Below are 26,873 nucleotides of genomic sequence, written 5' to 3'. Positions count from 1 at the left end.
AAAAGTAAATCTCACACTAACAAAATAATATTAATGGAATAAATAAAATGTAACTTACAAATCATAAATTATGGAAATATATGATTTGGAGTTTTATTTAGGGATAAATGAGATATATTAGATGATTAATTATTGGGGAAAGTAAATACGGTGTTGTTAGCCGTGTAACCTTACACGTGAAACCAATCAAAACTACGTAATTTTGATTAAACCTCTTTATCTATTTTAAATTCTTTCCATGTTTACAATAATTCCATGTCAACTCTTTGTTCAGAATGTTTGTTTAAAGAAATTTCCATCCCAAAATTTTATTGCCTTCTGTTTTAGAGATCAAATAATTTGACTATTAGTGTTTTACATAGTATAGGTTTTGCATGTATTTTAATATGCGGTTCCAGGGGCAAACTTAGCTAATAAACATGGGCAGCCTAGTTGTCCCTTATCTTTTCGTCGGTAGTGCAAATTTTTTTTATTTAGTCCGTTTTCGCTCTTCTGAAAAAATATACGTTACCCCAATTTGTTTAAAGCCCAACCAAATTAAAAGTTACAACCAATTAAAGTTTAAAGCCCAACCATCAAACTAAATAATATCATTGTTCGTTGTTCCCTTATGTTTGGACAGTTGGACCAGGTCGGGCATCAATATTCAACAAAACAAAGTTTCATTCAGCCACTGTCCACCCCACGCTGCCCCAACCCCCTGCTTGTCTCACCCCAACCTAACGACGGAACATGCCAGGGCGCGGCAATATTTGTATCATAGATCAAATAAAACTAAATAATTATAGTGACAATAACTAATTAATTTATTAATATCAAAGTACACAAGTGTTCACAAAATTAAACTAACCAAGGCATTACATCAAACTTAAAAGAAATTGTTCATTATTTTATTAAATCCTAAAGTATAACCAGTGTCTTCAAACTTTACTTCAATTATCCCATGTAGCAACATGAGACATGCGTAAAAATAAATATATTTGTCAACATAATGTTGAGCAAATAATCACAATTTGATATATATATATATATATATATATATATAATATTAAATCAACAATTCCTTGCGATATTGTGAATTACTTCAACTAGCATAATAATTAAATAAAAGTTATCTTTTCACCCGAATCACATAGATATGCAGCTACTCCGACGGCTTATGATCATACTATGAGGATGAGGATAGGATACCAACTAACCATAAAACTGTAAACACGTAGTCAAGTAGTATGTAACAACTAATCGAGCAATATCACAATAGGCAATAATGAAATTGAGTTTATAATGTACTTGAGTAAATAAACAAACTTGAGTTTTGTGCAGACATTAAGCCCCCAAAACAATGTATGGAAAAAAAAGGGAAGGTGTGATTACTCACTTTAGAGCGACATGCGAGTTAAATAAGACGAGTATGTGAAATAAGCGAGTTGAGTCAACTTAAGAAAATAAACCTACAGTTCTCACCGAAAATAATATAATTAAAAATGAACATTTAGCAATTGGAATCGCGTGAAAACTCAATACGATTCTCAAGTTATGATAAAAACAAGATTTAAGCGAGCTGAAACGGGTCAGAATCCGAACGTTGAATTTGGGTTCGGGTTTTAATCCATCACATGTAAAATGTGAAAACAAAGATAAAACTCTTTTGAAGCGAAAGCTAAGTTTAATCAGAAAATGGTGTAATAGAAAATCCCCAATTTTAATTACTTTATTAACCCTTACGGGTCAAAACGTATAGCAAAACCCTTTCTATTAGTGAAATTGATAGAGGGTTTTTTTTAGTTAGATAAAAATACACAACTTTCATGAAGACAACTTACTCGAAAAACGGATGGAACAAGTAGAAATTAGAAGTCAAAGTCTTGAAAATTAGAAAGTCAAACAGACAAAAATCTTCAAATTAATAACTGAGAACGGAAATTGATGGTGAAATGAGGTGGGGTAAACGATTATTAGTAGCTAGGGGTCGGTTATAAGGGTTTGATTGAGCTTGAGGAGGAAGAAATCGTCATAAATGTGAATTAATTATAATATGGTTAAAAATGAAAGAAATTAAGAAATTAACAAAATTAACTCATTTCTTATTCTTTACTCCATGGAATCGATGAAATATGCTTAGGCATGATGCCAAGACATATTCCAATCATTCTATAAGGAAGATACACGAAATCGGGCTTCCAAATTAAGCAAAACCGACATTAAACAAAAAAAAAAGAACTAACTGGTGTGTAGATGGGTCCACCGGGCAGGGCAGTTGACGGGGGTAAGTCCCACGCGTGGGGTGGCTTATGGGGATTTCTGCAAACTTTTTTTTTTTGACAAAACCGGTCCCTTGACTTGCTAGAATGCGATATTAAACACCAAAACACATGAAATTTAGGTTGTAACTTGGTTAAAATCATTAATTAATAATTCTTAATATAAACTGGTCGGGTTTTCGAGTTCGGAACATAGCAAATGTTACACTGTTGCACTCCTCTGATCACCGGATCTCCACGTTGCAGTCGAGTAGCCGACGGCCGATGTTCCCTCAGTCCCTCTTCCACAGTTCGACTTCTACTTGTTCAGTTTAGGTATTCTTCTACTTTTATCTAGAATCGTAATTGTTATTTGTTTATATAAATTGTTAATTTGGATTTGTTTATGGGCAATTAAATATTTGAATGATTGATTATAGTTTATTGGATATTTGGACAATGTAAATTTGAATTGATTAGAGATTTAGGGTTTAAGTTTTTTTTTTTCTTCTAATATTAGGGAACTTGGAAGATGAAACGACAAAGTCTTTTTGCTAATCTTTTTAAATAAAAATTCCAATAAATTGATGATATCAACTCAACAACAATTAAAAAAATTATTACATGAAATACGGTAAAAAAAATTAGTTATCGCATGATATACGGTAAAAAAAATTGAATATTACCTCTGAGATTTTCGTCCAGATTCGCTATTGTGTAGTTCTTGTGCTTATTGAATATCGTGTTTCATTTATCTAGTCTCATTGATAATAATACAGTAACTTAAATCCATAAAATATATAAAATAATCTAAGAAATCAGAACCCACTTATGTATAAATTTACAACAATTGATCCTAGTATTGAATTAAAATTCCAAAGAGAAAATCAAATAATTAAAGAAATTGCATGCCACTCATGTACGGACAAAATCCGAAAAGACTGAAAACTTAAGTTTTATTCTTTGGTGGAATTTTGGGAGAAGGTGGATTCATAAGATTAGTAATTAATATTTTTACAATAATGAAAAGGATTTTAAATACACGAGGAAGTTTTAATCAAAATTACATAGTTTTGATTGATCTCACGTGTAAGGTTGTACGGCTAACAGCACCGTATTCACTTTCCTCTTAATTATTTTAATCTACCTATCTACCTACCTATCTCTTTTTTATTTATTTGCATGTCTCAAATTTTATTGATTATAATAAGTGTAATATTGTTTCAACCATTGATTAATAATCTAATAATTGAAATAACTTCTCGCACTTCTTACCATAAGAATTACTTTTGAAATGAATTTAAATTTTAAATATATGTGTGCGTATTACTACATCGGGACCGTGGGTACGACTTTTTGTTGCTTCGAAATCGGTATGGTACCAATGTCTTCCCAAACTTTGCCTTCGGTACCGCTACCAGTATGTATATTTGAGGATTTCTGATACCGGTAACGATACCGAGTTCATCTCTATTTTAATCTTGGAAAGAGTTAAGTGTCATTTTAGTACCTGTGGTTTGTCTAATTACGCAACTTTAGTACCGTCTTTGAATTTATTGCAAGGCTACTCCACTTTTCTAAAATTTGCAATTTTAGTACTTTTTACTAACTCCGTCTATTTTTTCTGTTAAGTGAAGGGTAAATTAGTAATTTTGATTATTTTATTTATTTTCTCTTTTGAGCTAAGTGTCATTTTCATGCCTGTGGTTTGCTCAATTATGCAACTTTATTAACTTTTTTAAATTTTATTGCAACTTAATACTTTGATTAGTTTTGGATAGATAGACAAACCAAAAGAGACATCACATATTACATATCTATATTATATTATTAAAGAAGAGTGATGGACAACATGGTAATTTCACAATTAGATGCTAGGGACAAAAGAGACAATTCACAATTGGGCAGAAAAAGTAATTTGTCAACCCCTCGATTTATTCTTAAAGCGTTCGGTGTAATTTTCTAATGGAAAGATTTAAGGACAAAATAGGAATACCACATGCATGTTTAGAAATATACAAATGATGAATGTTTAGGGTTGATATTGTAATAATTGTTAAAAACATATCCCTGCTGTTGGAACCTTTCAAACACCTTCACATTTAGGGCTCTTGAATGCTCTTTATTCGTTCAATTCAATTAGACTATTAATAATTCTTTCAATCAATTCGGACTCCTCCATTCCCATTCCTTCCCTTCAATTGCCCATTAATTATTGTGCAATCAAAAGATTGAATTAAATGGTCGCCTCTCACTCCCTGCAATGGAGGTAAGTGCTCCTCGTATTGTTATTAAAGGTTTTTTGCTTTGATTAATTTCTGCTGTGCACGGCTTCTGGAAATTGGCATGCTCAACAGAGGCGAAAGCAGCCGATCGAAGCATGATTTGATTATTATTACTATTGGTTTTTCATTTATTTTATGTATTGTTTGTCGAATTTAGGGTTTTAAGTCGAGCTCATAGCCCTGGAATTTCGAAATGTCATGGTATGGAGAATATATCTATTCAATTCAATTCAATTCAATTCAATTAAACTTTGTTTGTGTTTTTAGTCAGTCATGAATTGGTTGCCACAACTTCGTAGTAGGTTTCACGTGGAGCATCCCACACCTTTTCTTTCTCATGTTGAGTTATTGGAAATAGATTGGCGGAATAAAAAAAATCATCTATTTCTTCTTTTAGATACTAACGAATTATTTATTACACCAATCTTTAGAACTTATAATCACAGTGAATGAATTAGGTTAAGATAATTTCATATTGTGATATGCGGTTGACTTTTCTGATCAATGTATACTGCTGGTGTTGATGGGATGGTATGTGAACTTGATTCCATGACAGGAAACTTGTTGAGCAAGTTTAAAGCCTTTGCAAAAGCCATATCTGCAATGTGTGTTTCATCAGGATATATGTCATCTGAATTTGTGTAGAAATTTGTTTACTTCATCATGCAACATTTGTTATGCTAATCCTTTAACATCAGATGGGAAACTTTTAGCAACAGCAGCAGCTCAACTAAAGATCTTCAGTTGTTCAGACCACAAAAAGATTCTGAAATTTCCCGGCATCCTGTATGTTTCTGTTTTGTCTTTATTATTTTATTAACTTCTTTTATGCTTTTTGCTTAATCTTTATCTTATAATAGGTGGTTGTTCGGTGTATGACTTTCTCTGATGATGGAAAATATGTAATTTCATATGCTGTTGTTGAACGAGACATTGCCATTTGGGTGATAGATGGTAGCAAAAAGAAATCAACTTCTTGTGTTCTTGTAATGGGCCATCCTGCTATCTTCATAGATAAGTCATATGGTCCAGATAATTTAGGTCTATCATATTTTCTCTTCAACGTGGCACGTTTGGAAACGGATGAACGTGTAAGGATTGTTTGGCTTGACTGGGTTAAGTCACCTTCATCTTTGTGAGTCGGTTTAAATTTGCTATAGGGGCTGTTTTTGTATTCTGTTGTAATCTGTCATCTTGTGTTTTGGTTTGGTATACACCTCCATCTTCCTGCTGGAGAGTCTTTCTATTTAACATTAGAGTGTTTGCTGCTATCTAAAAAAATCGTAATGCATAGTTAAACTATAAAAGTTACAATTTTTATATATTGGGCTAATTTTAAACAAACCGACAAGCAAGCCAACAAGCATCTAAACGATACCAGCAGTTGAGAAACCTTAGGTTGGTATTGACTCATTTACAAACTGACCCGGCTCGGCTTGCTTAAAAACCAAGCACATGCAGGTTGGCTCATTTACATAGAAGCCAATTTTGTGCGATCTTCGATCTTGGCTTGTTTACAAACCGATCCAGTTTGGCTGGCTTACGAACCAAGCAGGCTCCGCTCGGCTTGTTTATAAACAATCTGATTTCGAGCAGGCTTCGGTCTTGGCTTGTTTACAAACTGATCTGGTTTGGCTCGCTTACAAACCAAGTGGGATTGCTAGGCTCGTTTAAAAATAAGGCTATTTGGAGTAAGCCTCAGTCTTGTCTCATTTACAAACTGATATGGTGATTTTTTATCAAACATGAACCTGAAACCCAACCCTAATAACAATATGGGTTAATCGGGCTAACCCGGATAACCCAATTAATAATTTTTGACCCTATTTAACCTGACCCTAATCAACTTGTTCGGGTTCGGGTCGGGTTAATCGGGTTCGAGTATTTTGGACATATTCCGCCCTTTATGATGGAATCCCATTCTTCAAGTGATCATAATCAGGAGTATGATATTGTTTATGAAAAGTACATAGAGCTGGAACTGTTTTTGAAGAAAAGGGTATTATTGTCATTTCAAAAAGATTGGAAAAATAAATTTTTGTTGACCATTTGTGAGAATTAGGATAAGTTTGACTTTAATTGACTCAGATGTGATTTCACATGGTTTATCCAAGTTTAATTCTATAAACGTTTTTTACTTTCTCGCTAGACCGTTAAAAAATATGTAAGACTTTCTCGCATGAATGAGTTGATGTCCAAAAAAGTTGAAAGTCTTTAAACTGTTTTTATGGAACAATCATAGAGTTGGATTGAATCAGAGAAGATAGTCAGATTAGTGTGATGCTCGGTTTGTTAGTTTCTAAGTTTCAGTTGTGTCCTATTTGACTTGATACTTTACATTATGGGTCATATGTTTAGCATTGTGCAGTTTGACTTTAAAAAGTCAATTACAATTTTCAATTTTATGATTTTCGTGCTCATCATCACCTGATTACAATGACAAATATTTTCACTTTGGTTGTTTCACTGAGCACTCATTTTCTTTATATGTTTATCACCAATATATAATTTTTAGAAGTACAATATGGGTATATGTTAAACTCAAATTCTGATGTCATTTTTTTGCTTTGTGACGAGTCACGATGAAAAAGTGTCTGTTTGTTTCATGTCGAAACGAGTCACCTTAAAAGAGTTGGCTTCATCGGGTGGGCCAAAAGGTATAACTTTAACTTTGACTTTTTGTGGTCAAAATTGTTTTTTGGTCAATTTTGAATTTTTAGGTAAAAATTTACGTTGGCTTTCTTGTGGTTAAATGCCCATGCTGGTGGTTCCCTATTGTCTGAATATATCAGCTCTTATTTGCTTGTTGGCAGCTTAAGATCATTCTTCGTATACCCAGTGGCCAGCATACAGTTATAAAATCAATTTATTGAACACATCATATTAGTCGAAGTTATTAAAGATAGTTGTTAGGGAGACTTGCGTTTTGAAAATGGTCAAAGATGATGCAATATTGTGGCTAAATATGTGATCCTATCATACTTTCTTCTGTAATCTTTAATTTCTTCCTGTAAAGTGTGTTTGTTTGTTTTGGGTTCGGTTGTGCTTGGTCTGTTTTGTGCCTTGGCTTATGGGTATCGTTGTTCACTTTTATGATTAACAAGCCGGTTTAATAAATGTATCAATTTGGGTTTTGCTCAAAGCGAACCCGGGTCAACAAGGGTTGGTTTAGAAAATGAAGAAGTAAATGAGTCGATTTCATCCATTCCAGTGTTAAAATTTATTATGTTCATGTTATGCAAATTAAATATGTTTACGTTGTTACATTATATATAGTTTAATCTATACCGGATCAAGCGTACCGAAAGCTTCTAAATAGGAAATGAGTCAAAATTCATCCAAAGTACCTTTTTTTACCACTTATTTGACTCCATTGGGTAGTATAACAGATAAAAACATGTCATTTTTATGTGACGGATCAGGTTGGGTTCTTCAAGTAACATTTTCTTTGCTTTTCTTTTGTAATTAATGTAAAATTCATATCAAAAAGTTAAATCTTTGAATAGAAGAAGTTTAAAGAAAGTGCGAGCGGGTCGGCCATTGGCCAGGGCTGGTTACTTCTTTTTCAGGACAGTATTTAGATTCATAAAAAATAAAACAGTTGTCTCAGGTACTAGAGGTGCTTTTGTATGGAGGTAAAATTAGTCGGCTTGGGTTAAAGAGACAGTCTTCCCCCATGTTCCTTTAAAATCAACTTTTATGGCCCATTTGGGACGCAATGACAAATCCCTGTTGATGCTCTTAACTCAGGCTAACGACAACATATAATACAATCTATGGTCTCTGCTGCTCCAAGATAAGTGGATCCTCATGTTCACAGCCCTGCAATCCCACTAATATCCTTACACTCATGGATCCCCATTACTCATTACGTTATAAACGGAAAACTGTTTGCTATGGTTGGCACAACAAAACTATATGAGACTATGATCGTTAACAAACCGTTAAGACGTGCCCTACTACATTAATTGGTTTACTAGCGAAAAGGGGGTAGTCTTCATTGAGACCCTTTTCTCTCCCGCTATTTAAGTCTGTTAATATCATATTCTTTTCTTAATTTCCATCGCATTCCTATTTGTCAGTTTGTGATGCCCCGAATAAAAACTTTTTGCTTCTAGAACTTAAGTACCAGTTACGTTGACAACATCAATCCAATATATATACATATGCCTGTGCACAATCAAAACACGTATGCGCACCGCTTTACCCTTTTTACAATTCGTTGACCAACAACTTAGTGGCTTTAATTTAAGCATTTCTTTATCTATTGATTAAATTTCAACTCTAACTGCACATTAATTAACACTCATTCAATCATTTATGTTGATTAAAATTCACAAACCCTACATACCTATGTTATTAACAAATATTTCATAAAACGTGATGTATCAAATGTTAATATTTTAGTGTGCACCCCCTCCCAAAAAAAAACCATAAAACCATATGCACACGTGGAAGCTCGCTCGCAATGATAACCCATTACACACCCCACCAAACACTAAAAATCGATACGAGGAGATAACTTGTACAAACCTGCAGCAACGTGCAGACACTTTGGCTAGTTACAATTAAAAGATAACAAAATACATGATAAAAGATGTAAAACAACCATGAAATGTACAACATATTTTTTAGCCTTTTGTTCTTGATTGCCAATTTACTTCTAGTAGCTCAAGATCTGAATTCCTCTTAGCCATTTTTCTTGCATTTTCTTTATATACATTGATTTTTTTTTCAAAAGTTTGGGTATAGTAACAGTAGCTCTTTAACACATCGGAGGATCAAGCTAAATAACAATCACACAACTTCGCACCTCTTAGTATAATATCAATTGAACTTGTAGATGAATGATGGTTGACGAATCACATGGACAAAACAATATATCGTAATTCATTGAACTTGAAGATGAACAATGGTTAGGGTTTGAAGGATCAATGAGCACGGGCAGGGGGTTGATCTGTTCATTTAGGGTTAGAGATAATCTTTTAATTGTAATATGTAATGTCCTTTTGGTTTGTCTGTCTATCTAAAACTAATCAAAGTATCTAATTGCAATAGATTAAAAAAAAAGGTACTAAAATTACGTAATTGAACAAACCAAGGAATGAAAATGACATTTAGCTAAAAGAGAAAATAAATAAAATAATCGGAACTACTAATTTGCCCTTGACTTAACGGACAAAATAAACGGGGTTAGGAAAAAAGTACTAAAATTGCAAGTTTTAGAAAAGTGAGGTAGCCATTTGCATTAAATTCAAAGATGGTACTAAATTTTCGTAATTGGACAAACCACATGTACTAAAATGACACTTAACTCTTCTTGGAAAAGAAATCTTCAGCTGAGAACAAAGGGGAGAAATAACCATCGACCACCAAAATCACGCTAATAAAATTGTGCATGTAAAATAGAATATCTATAATATATATATATAAACGAAACCCCTAAAATCCTATGTATCGTGATGTGGTCGCTCCCCCCTTTTATGGAAGCCACCAGATTGCTTGATTTTTAAATAGAGGCCTCTCATTGATTTAACCCAAATTCATAGGTATGGGTTTTACTAAAACCAGATAGCTCTTAAACGGGTTATAACATCTCATTAAATTAAAAATTAATCTTATCAATTATTTGATGTGAAAATCCTATAAAATAGAGATATACTAAAATTTAATATCCAATTTAAAAGGAAAAAGATATTATTTATAATTAATAAACAATTTTATAGTAAAAAACATAAGCGGGTCATGGGTCACCAAATCCGGATAGCTTTTAAACAGGTTGTAACATATCATTTATTTATGAAGTCCTTTCATCATCAAACCCTAAGTATATTATTAACTTTCTTACAATAAAGAAAATTAAAATCCAAAAAATAAATATTAAAAAACGAAAAATGTAAAACAACTATTCTCTTAAGCCATCAGATTGCTTTATTTGTAAATGAAGGTTTCTCACGCATTTGACCTGAATTGCTCACCAAACCCAGATAGCTCTTAAACGGGTTATAACATCTCATTATATTAAAAATTAATCTTATCAAATATTTGATATGAAAATTTTATAAACTAGGGATATACTAAAAATTAATATCCTATTTTATTAAAAAAAAAGATATTATTTATAATTAAGAAACAATTTTATAATAAAAAAAATAAACGGGTAACGGGTATCATCAAACCCAGATAGCTTTTAAACCTAATTATAACATATCATTTATTTGTGAAACCATTTCGTTATCAAACCTCAAGTATATTAATTATTAACTTTCTTATAACAAATAAAATTAAAAACCAAATACACATATATAAATATTAAAAATGAAAATAATGTAAAACAGCCTTCGTAATACGGGGGATAAAATCTCATATTTTAATAATTCGGAGCATGCACCTCGCGTCACATGGTCACCCTTTCAATTTCAACCGCTAAATACGTTCTTTGAATTTTACGGATATACACCGTCCAATAAGTCAATAACCGTGTCGTTTTGCTTCTCCATTAAGTAACACTGTCTTCCTTACCTTATCTACACCTTGTGTCAGCCTTTCCAACCACCTTGAACTGCATTGATATACTCCCAACGTCAAATAACCCATCACGCTTTGCTTCCCTCTTAAGTAACCACACAACCTTGCTTAACTAGTTATCCAGATCACCTTATGTACATCATTGGTGGAACGTGAAACTAGCAAAAGAAACTATATGCATGTGTGTAACTTATATGATCTCTAGCTTGTTTATGACGTATATACTTTAAATTAACTTTCGTATAGTCAACAAGTTGACAGCAACATTTATAACATCAAAGAAACTGAAATATTTTCAACTTGAATGATATGTTGGATCCTGTAATATTGATGATGGGAACATCTTTCATTTCATTGTCCGTTGGTTTTTGTAGAGCCCATTTACAACGATTAAGTCTTTTATTAATTAGCTTTGTTATCGTATGTAATCCATGTGCTTTTGTTTAGTTTTGTTTTGGAGAGGCCTTTTGTAAATAAGCACATTGGGCCTTGGTTGAGTAGAAGTAGCATGCGCATGTATTTCACTATAAATAAATAGTAGATGCTTTTTAAGTTTTTTCAAAAATCTCTTTCATCAACTCTTAGTTTCTCTCTGTACCTTATCTTTAATTTTTACCAAATATAATAAATAATAAACACTACAAGATTCGAGATTCTTGTTTGTTGTAGGTGATTAATTTTAGCTAGCCTATAACAGGGATTGATTCAAGAACTAGTTGTGAGGACCTACAATTGGTATCAGAGTTTTCGGCTCTAGTTGAGGTTCTTGGGTCATGACCTTGGATTTTGGTCTTGTTTTAAGTGTTTCGAGAGTGTGTTTAAGTGTACTAAGGGTTATTTCGGTTGTTTGAAGCTTTGTTAGTCAAGAAGGTTTTTTTTTTGTGAAAATAAGGTTTGAACAACGTGTTTTGTGAATTTGTAGTGTCAAATATACGATCGCAATCAAATTCAGATTCGCATCTAATTCGCAATCGCATTCAGATTCGCATCCGCATCTGATTCGCAATTGCATTCGCATTCGCATCTGGATTCCAATCGCATTTGGAATCGCAGTCGCATTCCAAATCGCACACGCATCCAGATCGCAATTGCATATCTGATCGCTATCGCATCCACCCGGAATCGCAAATCTTCATAGTCGCATTTACTGCAGAATCGCTGTCACACCCCGACTTAGGGCCTAGGCCTGTAACCAATAATTGGTAACTGTTTTGTAATTATATCATGGTTACATGTGTTTTTAGCGGAAGACTTTATTTAGAATAAATTATTTATTATTTTGAAAACTTCTCGGTTATTAGATATCCGAGTGCTTGCAAATATAAAATATTAATTTATTTAGAAAACTTTTTAGATAATGAATATCCAAGTATTAGATTTATAAACTTTTGATAAACCTGTTCATATTATTTTAATAAATAAAACTCAGCCATTCCCATATAGCGAGCTTCTATCTTCATGAAAGATTCAAATCCTTGCTACCTGTACTATACTTGTGTTTCCTGAAATGTTGGAAAAAATACGTCAGCTATATGCTGGTGAACACGTTGACACAAAATAATTTTGATACTTAATTATCCCCTCGAGACATCGTAGGCCTCGACCCAACGTGGCATAGGAAATAATCAGGTTCTGAAAGTTTGAATTACTATTATAAACATCCAGCTCAACTCGAAACCACGCAGCGAACACCGCAGCGTCGAGGACTTAGCAACTACCAATATACACAAGATAATCCCCTCTCGGACATTACTTTGGTCCGGCCCAACGTGGCGGAGGCATTAGCAAGTCTGGTGTGGTGTGCCCACCGTCTATCCACATATATAAGGATCCAAACAAACGTATACGATAGACTAAGGGCCAACGATTACCTTTGTTTATAAAGTTTTAGGGATACATAATCCTATGTAAACATTTAAAGACTTGATTTATAAAGTTGTAAAGAGGTTAGACGTATTCATCTTTATTCTTGATCAGTGTGTCTCACTGATTTATGCTTCTTGTTACCTCGGATCTATAGTACGAGAATAACCTTTTATAAATACTAGGTCAGGGATCTAGCTTCAAACCTTTAGTCTGAGCGCATAACTTTTACCTTGATATTCATTTCTTTTATAAAACATAAGGACCTTTAGCAATGTTTTCATAACCGGATCGAGCACTGAACCGGTCGGGTTACCGGTTCACCTGTTCAACCGGTCGGACTGGCCGAACTCAAAAATTATGAAAAAAAATGTTAAATGGAAAAATATATAAAAATTCCATAATAAACCAGTTGAACCGGTCTGGTTCACCGATTGAACCGGTTCGGACCTGTCAGTTTTTTGGGAAGCGAGTGAACTATATTGAACCGGACCGGTCGGTTAACCGGTCGGACCGGCCAAACCGGTCCGGTTTTAAAAACATTGACCTTTAGTCCTTTCTTTATTCATCATTTATTCACTACGTTTTCTCTTCATGAAGAAACGTATATATCGAGTTTCTTTTTTCATAAGAAACAGTTATAAAATCTTTATATATAAAAGGAATATTGGTTTTAAATAATCCCAATTATGGCCTATTGGTAAATATCAGTCCCAACTTTACACTTGCCTGCTGATCGTCCCAACTATTGATGTGTTTGTTTTTAACGGGCCGCGACTAACGGATGTTAACTCCGTTAGTGATTTGTTGACGTGGACCTTCTTCTCCGGCCGCATCACGCCGGAAACTTGCCAGAAACCTGCAACTCGCCTCCATTCTCCCTAATATCGTTACACCATCTCTCTCTATCTTTCCCTCATTCGAAACCTAACTGACGTGCTGCCGTTGTTGTCTCAGGCGAAGTCCACCCTCGTCAATCATGCACCATTCGAGGTAATTGACACATCATTCAACTCGTTTTTATCCTCTTAACAAAAGCCCTATGCTTATTTTGTAAATCGTGTAACATTGATTTCAAATTTTTGAAAATAAAATCGGGTTTGGTATATAGGGATTGGCCATGAAAGAAGATGAAATCTACTTCATTTTCTAATTTCTGATGTCTTTTGAAGAGGGAGGGAGACGGTGTGACGATATTAGGGAGAATGGAGGCAAGTTGCAGGTTTTCGGCAAGTTTCCGGCGTGATGCGGCCGGAGAAGAAGGTCCATGTCAGCAAATCACTAACGGAGTTAACATCCGTTAGTCACGGCCTATTAAAAACAAATACATCAATAGTTGGGACGGTCAGCAGGCAAGTGTAAAGTTGGGACTGATATTTACCAATAGGCCATAGTTGGGATTATTTAAAACCAATATTCCTATATAAAATAAAGAAATAATATTATATCCATAATCTCGTCTTATGAAATCTATATTTCACTTATTATTTGATCAAGGTATGAGCTATATCCCCGACTAGGGTCTAAGCCATATATAATAAAATAATCAGGCATAACCCCTACCTTGTATAGTTTGCTTAGAAGAAATGCCCAGGCTTCACTCGGGCAACACTTCTACTTATCGTTGGATAATTGAAAGAATAAACCAACAGAGGTTTTACTACTTGTACGTACTTCGAGACAACGAGCGTGTCAGATGACGACGCATTTTACGAGGTTATATGTGTGATCGGAGTGTGATTGGACGAATGCGAATTCATCCTATGGCCACCTGTTTATAGGCAGGAAAAGTGTTCCTTCGCGTAGCGCGAAGGAATCTCATTTTGTTCTTTCGCGTAGCGTGAACGGTCAATTAACCACCTCAGGTTTCTTTTGTCATTCGCGTTGCGTGAAACATCCATTCACATCGCGCGAAGTAGACTTATAGGTTTGGTGAGTTGACAACTAGGCTTGCCACGTGTCACCATGTGGTGACCTATGACGTGTTGCCACGTGTCATTCAAAGACACTGTTACTTCATGGCTACTTCACATACTGCGACGCTTTTATATCAATTCCTTCGCGTCGTGTGAAGGAATTATATTTTTATAATTTTCATTTTTAGTCCCTGGACTTTGCTAGCTCGTCACGTCTTGATCTAACTTCCATCATCCAAAAATACTAAGGCGGCTCTCAAGCGGCGATGCGAGCGTGCGAAGTGCGCCATCAAAGTCCGTGTGCGTCGGGTTCTTTGTACCCTCCACTAGGACTACTGAAAGTGGTTAGCCACATAAGAATATTACTATAGAAACTTTCTTTCTTATAAAGTGTCACACCCCAACCAAAGGCGGCGGAACATGCCGAGGTGTAACGATTGTCCATAAGCACATGACACTAATTAAAGTGACAGTATTTAATAAACTCATTTCATTTCACAACATCGAAAATGTCACATAACAATTATCCATAAAATAACCATAAACAAGATATCACAAAATATGGCAAATTGATATTGTTCATTTTTACTAATATCCTAAGGTCTTTGATGTCGTTTTCTTCACAATCATAAATCAACCAAGATGCAAACCTGCAACATTTCATAAAATAAAGTTTGTCAACACAAAGGTCGGTGAGCAATTCATAAGTTTAATCATATTAGTATATAATAAAGATAGCCACAAAACTTGCATACGAAACAATAAATAAAAGTGGTAATTTGGATAAATAGATATCGCTAAACACATTAGCGACACCTAGCTATAAGGGGATGCCAAATAGTCTAGGATTTTATAGTTATCGTTAATTGCATTACGTTAACGACACCTTGCTATAAGGGGATGCCAAATAGTCTAGGATTTTATAGTTCCACCAACCAAAAGCGATAAACACATAGGCATATAAGCATAGAACACCAAATCGAGCAATTATTTAGGTAAAGTGTAACATCCCGAAATTTCAAAGGTAATATTAATTATATTACTTATTAATAGATGGGAAGTTTACTCGGGTTATCAGGAAATAAATAAAAGAATAGTAGTTGGTATGGGTCGGGCTAGTGTCGGGTAATGGAAGTGGGTTATGGACTTGGGTTAATTGAGATAGGTTAAATGAGAATGGGATTTCAGGGATATAAATACCCCCAAAATCCCAAAATATCTCATTTCTCACCAAACTCCCTAACACACACTCCTTACACCCTCAAAACACACACATTCTAACCGATCTAGATTCGAAGCCGAGACCCGAGATTTGTTGATAGATCTGAGTTGGTGAGGTAAGAACTAATCTAACAAAGCTATTATTACTGAAAATTGTTAGGATTGGATGGGTTAACCGGACCCGAAACCCAACTGCCCAAATCGGACCCCTAAAACGTCGATTTTAGGCCGATTTGATGGTTGGGGTTTGTAGGCGCCGATCATACGGTTCCGTGGGTACCAAAATCGAGTTATTTGGCTAAGAAACGAAGGAGTTATGGGCAAACAGATCTGCAGCGCGACAACTTCGCCTGCAAGATTAAGTTCGCCTGATGAACTTCGCCTTCAAGCGTAACTTCGCCTTCAAGCGTAACTTCGCCTAAGGTTTAACTTCGCCTGAAGCCAAGTTCGCCTAAGGTTTAACTTCGCCTGAAGCCAAGTTCGCCTAAGGTTTAACTTCGCCTGAAGCCAAGTTCGCCTAAGGTATAACTTCGCCTGAAGCCAAGTTCGCCTAAGGTTTAACTTCGCCTGAAGCCAAGTTCGCCCGAGGTTTAACTTCGCCTGAAGCCAAGTTCGCCCGAGGTTTAACTTCGCCTGAAGCCAAGTTCGCCCGAGGTTTAACTTCGCCTGAAGCCAAGTTCGCCCGAGGTTTAACTTCGCCTGAAGTGAGGTTCGTTTAGAAAATAAATTAAAAACCTAATGGAAAATGTGTTAAGGCAGTTATCGAAAATAAAATTTTTCCAAGCTGACCTGGCAGCTTAACCCCAGCCAGGGGCTCTGCCCCTTGGACCCCGCTAGGGGCTGCCGCCCCTAGAACCCCGCTACCAGGGGCGCTGCCCCCGGACCCCCGTTCGTTGTTGGTCATATAAAGATAGAAACGCAACATAAGTAGTAGTAGCTAATTGATACGTGTAAATATTATACAGTTAGCCGTGCACAGCTCAAGAGGGGAATAACTATTAACGGAGAGCGTAACAGTATTCAGGTGAGTTTCTAGCCCCATTTATGTGTTATGTTTTCGGGGCTGTGTGCATACTCGATGTGTTGTTAATACATTTATCCTAAGTGATAAGTGTATGCCATATGTGATATATGTGATGGATATGAATGGTTGCTTGTCGGTACGCGAACGATCTTCGGATATTGCGCGTACTGTCAGGTCAAAAATAAAGGTACAAATATTATACATCGAAGATGTATGAACATTACAAATGAATACTTGTCGGGGCGTGAACGATCTTCGGATATTGCACGTATCGACAAGAGGTATGGTTGTTAAATGAATGATGTAAAGAACGCCTAGGGTGTTCTTATGCTATGATGTAATTATTGTATATGTGAAGTAGGTGTATACAGGTACACGAATGGTATGTGAGTTCTACGTTCGACATAGTAAGTTAGGATGGCAAATCCCTCTAGCTTTTGTCGGACATAGACTCGGCTGGTGACGGCGTAGTTAAGGACTGCGGGCCTTATACGTAAAGTAGATGATAGATGTAAACGTAGTTAAGGACTGCGGGCCTTATACGTAAAGTAGATGATAGATGTAAACGTAGATAGGGACGGTGGGCCTTATACGTGTTACAGTTAATAGACGACAACGTAGTTAAGGACTGCGGACCTTATACGTATTATAGATAGGCATCAGCATAGGAAAGGACTGTGGACCTTATACGTGCTGTAGTTGTATTGTGGTAGCATAGGGGAGGACTGCGGACCTCGTACGTGCTATGGTTTAGGTTGCAACATAGGGGAGGACTGTGGACCTTGTACGTGTTGTGGATGTAGGATGGTATAGGGAAGGACTGCGGACCTTGCACGTACCATAAATGGTGAACATAGGTAAGGACTGCGGACCTTTTACGTGTTCACGACCTTGAGTACAGGTATAGACGGCGGACTATGAACGTACTCTCGGTAGACTGAGGTTAGTGATTGTAGATATGTATGTATGTATGGTAGCAAGTATGTAAGTAGAACAGAAGGGTAACTAGTGAAGTATGGATATGTATCTACGGATATGTATGTATGTGTATGTATTGTATGGCGTTCGATTAACTAGAACTCACTCAGCGTAGCTGACTTTTAGTATGCACGCAGGTGAGCTGATTACAGAGTTAGCATGAGGATGACACACGGCATGGATTGAACGGCTGGCATCTGAAGAAAGAAGTAAAGATGTTTTAAATATAAAGTTTTGTGTTATGGTATCAAAGAAAAGGTTTAACGTTTTGTAACAAATGATTGATGTTTTATATTCCGCGAAAAGTTTTAATAAACTCTGATTTGAAGAACTGTGTTTATGAGTAAATCCGACGCTAAAGTAGGGTTACCGGGTTCGGGGCCTTACATAAAGTATACAACCACGTTTGTGGTTTAAGATTCAAATATAAAGCATTTTGTTGAATAAGTATGAAATGTCACCCCCAAAATAAAAGATGAAAAATGGGGTATGAAGTACTCACCTTCAAGTGGTAAACTTGAAAGATGATAATTTGGAGATTTGTCGGAACGACGAGTTTAACGTACAATGCCTAAAAAGAAAAGAAGTCTTGAATTTAGAAATGTTGTCTTGAAGGTCTTTAAACAAAATAAATGTTGAGAAATGTAAATAATTAAAGTTCAAGGTTTAAAATTTGACTATTTAAAAATTTATAATAATAACCCTTTAAAAATGTAAGTTTGCTCGAAACCGGGTTAAAGTATCTAACCTTAATATTTACTCAACCTATGTTAAGTAATAAGGTGGGTAAAATGCAAGAATGCAAATCCCTTTGGAATAAAGATATTAAAACGGGTTTTTTTTATCGAGTGTTCGGGTTGTCGGTTCGGGTCTTGATAATTGGTTAAACCCAAAGTCAACTTTCCAAAATATTGAATGTTATGAGATAACTCAATAAAATTTAATAAGACTTAACCAAGTATGTAGTTCCATTGTTTTAGAACTAACAACACACGTTAAGCGAGTGTTCGGTTTTGTCGGTCCAAACTTTGTTATGAGATCAAGTTGGATCCAACATTTCCAAGTACTTAAGAAAATATTTAAAAATCAATTTGTAACTATTTTTAAAGAAATATACAAGTCTTGATGGCTAAAAAAACACACTTGTGTGTCTTAAGCGAGCAAGAATCGGTTTGGTTCGGTTTCCATCTCACAACAAGTTCATAGATGGTTTCCACATATCTAAACACTAAAGAACTTGTATAATAATGTACAAATAAAAAAAATACCAAAAGTTAACAATAAAGTCAACAAAAGTTCGGTTTTCGGTTCGGATCGTGTTTCGGGTTAAGACCGAGGTAAGATTCTACAAACCCATAACCATAGAATTTGTAAAAATGATTTTAGAAACTTAGATCTAACACTAAGTATGTTTAAACAAACAAAACTAGTAACAAAGTTCGGTTTACGGTTTAGAGCTATTTACGGTTAAACCGAAGCATAGACTTTTAAAAACCCATAACCATGGAACTTGTAAACATGACCAACAAACTAAAATAAGCAAGATTAATATCTATGAACAAGTTATATAGATGTATATATATCAAGGACACGAAGTCCTCCATGAAGCCTTGCCTTATGGGGTCCGAAACCTCACCGACCGGAATCGGAGAAGTAACTACCAAAGGTAAACAAGGGGTGTATATTATATATATGTTGCACAACCATAAACAAGTATTAATAAGGCTACATAAACTAATTAAGATGAAAGACCAAAATCCTTCAAGAACACTTAAGAAGATAACCTTGAATCTTTGATGTTTGAGAGAGTTTTTTTTTTTGGAGTTGTAGCAAGGGAAAATGAAGAGGAAAGGTGGTGTATATATAGGGTAATGTTGGTGGTCAAATATGGGTGTGAGACACAAGAGTTTTCATGCAAAATGGATTAAGACAAAAACACAAAACAACAAAAAAATATATAAATAAATAATAAATAAATAAATAAAAATAGGATGTTTTCAAGACCCAACAAGTGTGAAACAATATTGTAACATAAATCCATCATTTTGATTATAACATAAGCTTCAGTTTACAAATCGGGTCGGTTTACATAATAAACAAATACAAAAACGAATACAAACAAGACCCGAAATTGACGAATGTCACATAAAGAGCTTCCAAGTTTACAGTTTTCCAATGTGGGAGAAAAGTTTTCTTTTCTAATTATAACTATGTGGAATGCTTCCACTTTCTTCCCTCTTTCTATGTGGGAAGAACTTTCTTATTTCCATGACATGAGATGTTTTTATTTTTTTCTTCTTATTTTACGATTAATTATCTTTGAGAATACTTTTGATCCCTTATCTTTCAAAGTTGTTATCTTTAGCCCAAAATAATTATGGAATTTTCTGGGATGCTACATGCTCCCCACCTTGGAATGAATCTCGTCCTCGAGATTCATTGTCTTAGGTATGGGCATTTCTTTCGGTCCAACGTATTATTTATTATTCTTCAAGAGTTCCATTCTATTTCTAGGGCGATGAATATTTTGTCGTTGATTTAAAATTTTAACGTCTTTGTAACTTTCCCATCTGTCTTGCATGGTTTTAGATTACTCCTGGATTTGTAATATTTTATCAGTTGTTTCTTTAAACTATCTCTTATCCAGCCCCAATATAATTATGGAATTTTCTGGGATGCTACATTCTCCCCACCTTGGAATGAATCTCGTCCTCGATATTGTTGTCTTAGGTATGGGCAATTCTTTCGATCCAACGTATTATCTATTCTTCTTCAAGAGTTCCACTCTATTTCTAGGGCGATAAATATTTTGTCGCCGATTTAAAATTTTTAATGTCTTTGTAACTTTCATATGTCTTGTATAGTTTTAGGTTATTCTTAGATTTGTAATATTTTATCAGTTATTTCTTTGAACTATCTCTTATCCAGATATCTTAGGTATTTTTGATTTAGATTAGCATTTTACCTTTATGAACAAAGCTGAATGTTTGTATAAGAACTGCTATGAGAATTAGATTGAAAGAAGATAGGTACTTCAATCATGTATTAAATCTATTCCATATGCTCATAACATATCCACTTTGTCCTTCTGTTTGTGGATTGTTTGTGGATGACTTGCTCATAACCTCCCTGGTATCTGTTTTATAAAGACTCTTAAACTTTTTATTTATCTTCTCGGAGATGTGTCATCTACATAAATTTTTTGTGACATTAGGAAAGACTACGTTACACGACTTAATATGGGCTACGTCCGTGTCAGTCACTATCACGCGTGGCTCCATACAATCCTCGAGCATTCCTTTAAGTTTCTTGAGGGCCCATGTGAAATTCTTCTCTGTTTTCCTAACTAAAAATGTGTGGGTGATACAGAACGACTTTGATGGGATGTCACACCAACAAATTGAACCAACAGTGTACATGTTGGTATTGTATGTCATGTCAATTAACAACACCTCAGGAAATGCACGCCAAATTTTATGTGGCTTATTATGAAAGAAGAAAATATCTCCCGTCCTGTCGGTGTAAGAATTTTTTTGGGTATAGAACATGAAATCATTTTTATGGAAAAAGTTTTCCAGTACCTGCATTGGATTTAAAATTTAATAAATATTATAAACATAGGTTTTATATAGTAAAACTAGGAAGGTTTTCAACTACCTTCATGGGGGTATCGCCAATTTTCTCCTAATGTTTAATCTTACTCAAGGCGTTGTATATGCCCTTGATTTTACATTTGGAACCGAGAAACTGCTCAGTACGGCTGCGTGAATTTGACTAGGCCTCGAGCCGTTCCGGTTTAACGTTGCCACCAGATCAAGTTCAACGTTGGTCATTTTCTTTAGCTATGCGTACCCCTTCTAAAAGACAACGTGATCGTGGTTTCGTGTCTTGCTTACTACTTCAAGCCTCCAACAATGACCTGCCACGTCGTACCTTCCTAGGATTTTAAATGGACAACACTTTTTAATACTACCGATATGCATGACCGTGGCCTTCAGTTTCGGTTCCCCTTCACGATTACATGCAAGGTCCACACCGTTTTTCCTTGACCATTGGATCACAATAACACACCCATGTTCATGTCATCTCTTCTTGGCCCAATCCTCTAACTCATTGCGGAACTCAAAAATCTGAAACAGTTTTAAGCTCATTTTTAAAACATGTTCAAAAAAATAATAATAATAATAACTTAAACAAAACATATGATAGATTGGTATCTTACAATATCTGTTTTATATAAAACTGTCGGCTCGCCTATGTAATCATCATCATAATTATCTTCGTCATGTGAGTTTCCCTAGCATCATAATTATCAACATCATGTTCGTTTCCCTCGTATACGGTGGCACTTCTACTGGTACGTGGTACGAAGACTGGGTTTCGTAAAACGGTGCCTCCACTATTGGTAAGTGGCATGAAGAAGAAGACTGACTTCTATAATCCAACCCGACAACAAGTACCTGGTACGATGGCTGACTATCGTAACCGAAATACTCTTGACAAACGTAATGGTAGCATATATTAGTTACAAATCAAACTAACGACTTTATATTAAATAAATATACAACGAAACCTGGTTCGAATTTGGTGACCCCGGCGTGCTAGGCTAACCGTAAGATTATTCGGGCTAAATATCATAACCGAAATACTCCTGACAAACGTAATGCACATGTCTTAGTTAAAAAAGCAACTAACGACTTAATATTAAATAAATATACAATGAAACCTGGTTCAAATCTGGTAACCCCAACGTGCTAGGCTGATCGTTAAGCGCGTAACCCGGCTCCTCCTCGTTTGAGTCTGGAAATAAATTGTTGAATCACAACATTTTTTTTTCCTTCTTACTTCTCAGGTGTATGTGATTCTCGGGTGTATGTGATATGTGTTTGTATGTTGTGATATATAATAATAAAGAGAGGGAGGGCCGGTGCTCAATAATTTAAATGGACACAATACGTCCCGTATAGCACTATACAGAGTGTATAAGATACGACTTGACAACCAAGTACTCTCATAATTAGTCACATGCTTGACTGTAACGTATACGCCGCGTATAATGTTACACGCGGAGCAAGACCCTATTTTAAACTTATGCTTACAAAATTACAACCCTCTCATTTTCTGGTTATTTAATATTATCAGGCGGTGTGTTCTGATGAAGCACGTGTTAAAAAAGGTTTGGTGACCGGAGACATTGGAGTTACAACTTACAAGTAGTGATGGTCAAAACATCTTTTTACATAGAATTACAGGCGAGGACATGCTGCTTAATTCGTCACTGTGATCCCTAGATAATAATGGAGAGACAAGAGATCGATCTTATAGATAAGAGATCTACCGGAAGTTGAAAAGTCAGGTCTAGTCATCGTTTTCTCCGCCCGGAGGAGAAAGCTGTATGAATATTCTAGTACTAACATAACAGGTGATTAGTTTCATTGATCATTTTATATGCTATTCTTTTCAGTCTCTCTCTCTTAACAGATTTGCTCGTATATATATGTTATATATTCTGTGATTTGATTGAAGTTTCTAGGGCAGTAATATGTCATTTTACGTGTTGTATATTGTTTCATATTTATTATCAGTTTAATTTATATATACTGCAAGATTAGGGTTGAGATGTGACAGTTCAAGCTAGCCAGTACTTAGGCTCCTCGCTATGGGGCGCGGAAGGGGGAGAAATGGGGTGCCGAGGGCGCGCGGAAGGGGGAATGGTGGCTGTGACGATGGGCGCGGTGGGCTCTCTCTCTCTCTCTCTCCTCTCTCTCACACACACACACAGATATATATATATATATATATATATATATATTGGGGGCGCCCAAGGGGCATTAACCATAACGGGGCGGGCTTCGATGCCTCGTTTTCTACGAGACGATGACGTGGCGTTGACATGGCACGGTGGAGGGGATTCGATGCCCCCCACCATAGCGGATAGCCTTATTTCCTTTCTATCATTCTTTTCATGATAATGATAACCCACCCCTGTGATTTAAAAGTTATGTTGTACTAGTTGCTATTTTGTTTCATGGGTTAATAGGTTATCAACGCATATTGTTATAATTGACCTTGACATGTACACTACCATTTTTCTTTATAGGATAGCAAATTAAACTAGACAAGTAAAATGGTTTTGTTACTTGAAAATGGCATGATTTTGGATTATGATTATACAAGGTCTAGTTACTTTGAAAATACAAGAAGAAAACCATGCACCTCTAGTTCTGCCCTTAATTATGGAAATACGTTAATCTTTTATGTTGATTGCAACAAGCTTGGTACAATAACCAATAATTAAAGGCTTTTTCTTCTAGAAATTCCGAGCTTACAACATTTCAATACTCTAGTATTAAAATCCAATTTATTTATGCATTTTCGTTTAGCCGCTTTTGTCTGTTAAATGGAATTGTTTCATTTGCTTAGACTATCTTCATGAGTCCTTGGAGATCAATCCTTGGAGGCCCTTAAATGCCCTTACCACAGTATCTACGGAAAGGTGAGGTGCCCTTGCACAAGGGCATGGGTTTGCCTTGGTTCGTGCTATGAGGCAGGCCCGAAGTAAAAGATAAGTTTTATTTATATATTATGTGTAATGAGTAGGTGGGGAGGTTAAAACAAAAGAGGGTAAGGATATTTGTAGGGTTGGAGATGAAATTGGGGTATTTAAGATTTGTAAGGATATTAATTATGTAGCAGTTGGCGTGGCAGGCTAGGACGCTTAAGCGCGCACGTAGCACTGGAGATAGTTTTACATGGAAATAGCTTTTAGGATGTCGAATAGATTACGTAGAGGTGGAGAATATATTCAATTCAAGAATCCACCCTAATGGATATGGTTAACATTATTGGAAACGAGATCTACACATCTGAGTAGTTGTCTAATTGGCATCATATATATTCTATTCCAATATCATTTGTGGTGACTTGATTGTGTAAACAAGTTTAAGTTGATGCATGATCTTACACCTTGACGGGCTTAGTTGGGGCCTATGATTCCACTTCCAAGTTATTTTTCCCGGCCTACTTTGTTTATCCTCCCTTACATATCAACCATTGGTCTGCGGATGAAAATGGGACAAGTTAGGACAACTTCGGGTTATCTTTGACATAGCCTAGGGATGACAATTGTCGAGTATTGAACGAATTTTGGTGATCCTAGCCATACTTGTCAGTTACCCTTTACGCATTACCCATTGAGTCTGTGGGTATATGCTCGTTTGTGGTTTTGAGTTATTTAAAAATAACCCGTTGGAATCCATTCCTGAAACACGGTCTTGACTTCACCTTAAAAACCGACTTCGATATATAAATTATTGAAATCCATAGTCGTCCTATAATCTAAAGTATTCGTGTCTGTAACAACTTTAACGTACTAGTTATTGTGTTTTATGTGACATACAATGTATTACTATATTCGTGGGTAAAGGGTTTCGTGTCTATAACAACTTTAACGCACTAGTTATTGTATTTTATACGACATACAATATATTATTATATTCGTGGGTAAAGGCGTTAAGTAATTGTGTGGGTATCACCTAATACAATATCCGCAAAAATTGGGCATACAATGTATTAATATATCCATTGATAAATGGGTTAAGTAATTGGGTGGGTATCACCTAATACAATATCTGAAAAATTTTATGAAACTAATCCTGTGTCTGTACTTGAGTAGTCGTCACATTATTACCCATCCTGAACATTCCAGGTTTTCCCATGAGATTCATGCTATTTTGTCATTGGCCTAAGAGGTTTTCTAGGGGAGTTTTATACTTTTACAATCCCATTTTTGTTAATAATATTTTCAATATGCCTGTTCAATCGAGAATGTGACACTCTTTTGAGCTATTTGAGTTCATGCGCTTTGCATCCTATACAAGTTACTTCTAATAATTTAATCTTCTCTTAACTACCTGTTTCAGTGTGGGGCGTATTCTTTCTAGATATCAGAAAAGATGCCTCGAAGCAGGAGAGGTAACCAACAGAGCGAGCGACGTTTTAGTAAGCTATAGTTTTTTAAAGAACTATTTGGTCATTATTGTGATAAGAACATTGACGTGTGATGTGTGTATCAATTAATGAGTCAGCTAATTTCTTTTTGCAGTGCAAAAGATTCCAAACATGTAAAGAGCTATTACAGAAAGCGAACAGATTAATATAGTCTACATGAGCTTGCACACACACATTATCTTATTAGGAACAAGGTCAAACAAATAATGGAAAGAAAGATCATAATGGTTGCATATGGATGTGTCCCCCAATGTTGATCAAGCAGAGATGATGCTTAACTCTTTTCACAGGCTTGATATAAAGGATGATGCTGTGAAGCTCTCTGTGGTTGACATGATACAACTAGAACAAGATCTTGATGCTGCTCTCATGCAAACATGATTAAGAAAGGTGAGTTTATTCAATTACGTGTCTGTTTTATTAATTGTATGTGTTAGTTTCCAGTTATTTCATAGTACTTGTGTTTATACGCTTAGTTATTTAGTTTTCCAGACTGTTTGGAAAGCGTCTATCGTGGTCTTCTTTTTGTCGCCGTTTTAAAGTTTTTAAGGCACTGTCAACTCAGTCACATAATTATTATTATTATTTTATTATAATTATTATTATTTTGTGGATGGACAAATGTAGATAAAGAAATTTATACTGTGATCATTGTCCTTTTTGGTGTGGCAACTGAAGATTATGAGACTAGGGTCAAAGGCTCATGCTCGGTATTAGAAGTATTCACTGTGTATTAGTAAAGTTTGCTTCACTAGAAGATTCAAAAATATTATGCACGCGGTGTGTATGAAATTAGGACTTTGCTGAA

The 26,873-nt window shown here is 35.4% G+C and overlaps 1 protein-coding gene across 1 annotated transcript in view; it reads left to right on the top strand.

Annotated features, from left to right (window-relative positions):
• LOC143548415 (agamous-like MADS-box protein AGL11) overlaps positions 1-26,294 on the top strand; it is a 155,469-nt gene extending 129,175 nt beyond the window's left edge. Inside the window, exons 2-3 of the mRNA XM_077039597.1 lie at positions 25,978-26,056; positions 26,160-26,294. Of these exons, the coding sequence (XP_076895712.1) occupies positions 25,978-26,056; positions 26,160-26,216 (136 nt within the window). The 3' untranslated portion in view covers positions 26,217-26,294. The remainder of the gene's footprint in view (positions 1-25,977; positions 26,057-26,159) is intronic.
• Positions 26,295-26,873: the final 579 nt, after the last annotated feature.

This window comes from Bidens hawaiensis, unplaced genomic scaffold (genome assembly GCF_021521415.1).
Source record: "Bidens hawaiensis isolate Kalapana, Puna unplaced genomic scaffold, B.hawaiensis_p1.1 tig00015117_1, whole genome shotgun sequence".
Taxonomy (NCBI): Eukaryota; Viridiplantae; Streptophyta; class Magnoliopsida; order Asterales; family Asteraceae; genus Bidens; species Bidens hawaiensis.
This window is presented reverse-complemented; position numbering and strand designations above follow the sequence as displayed.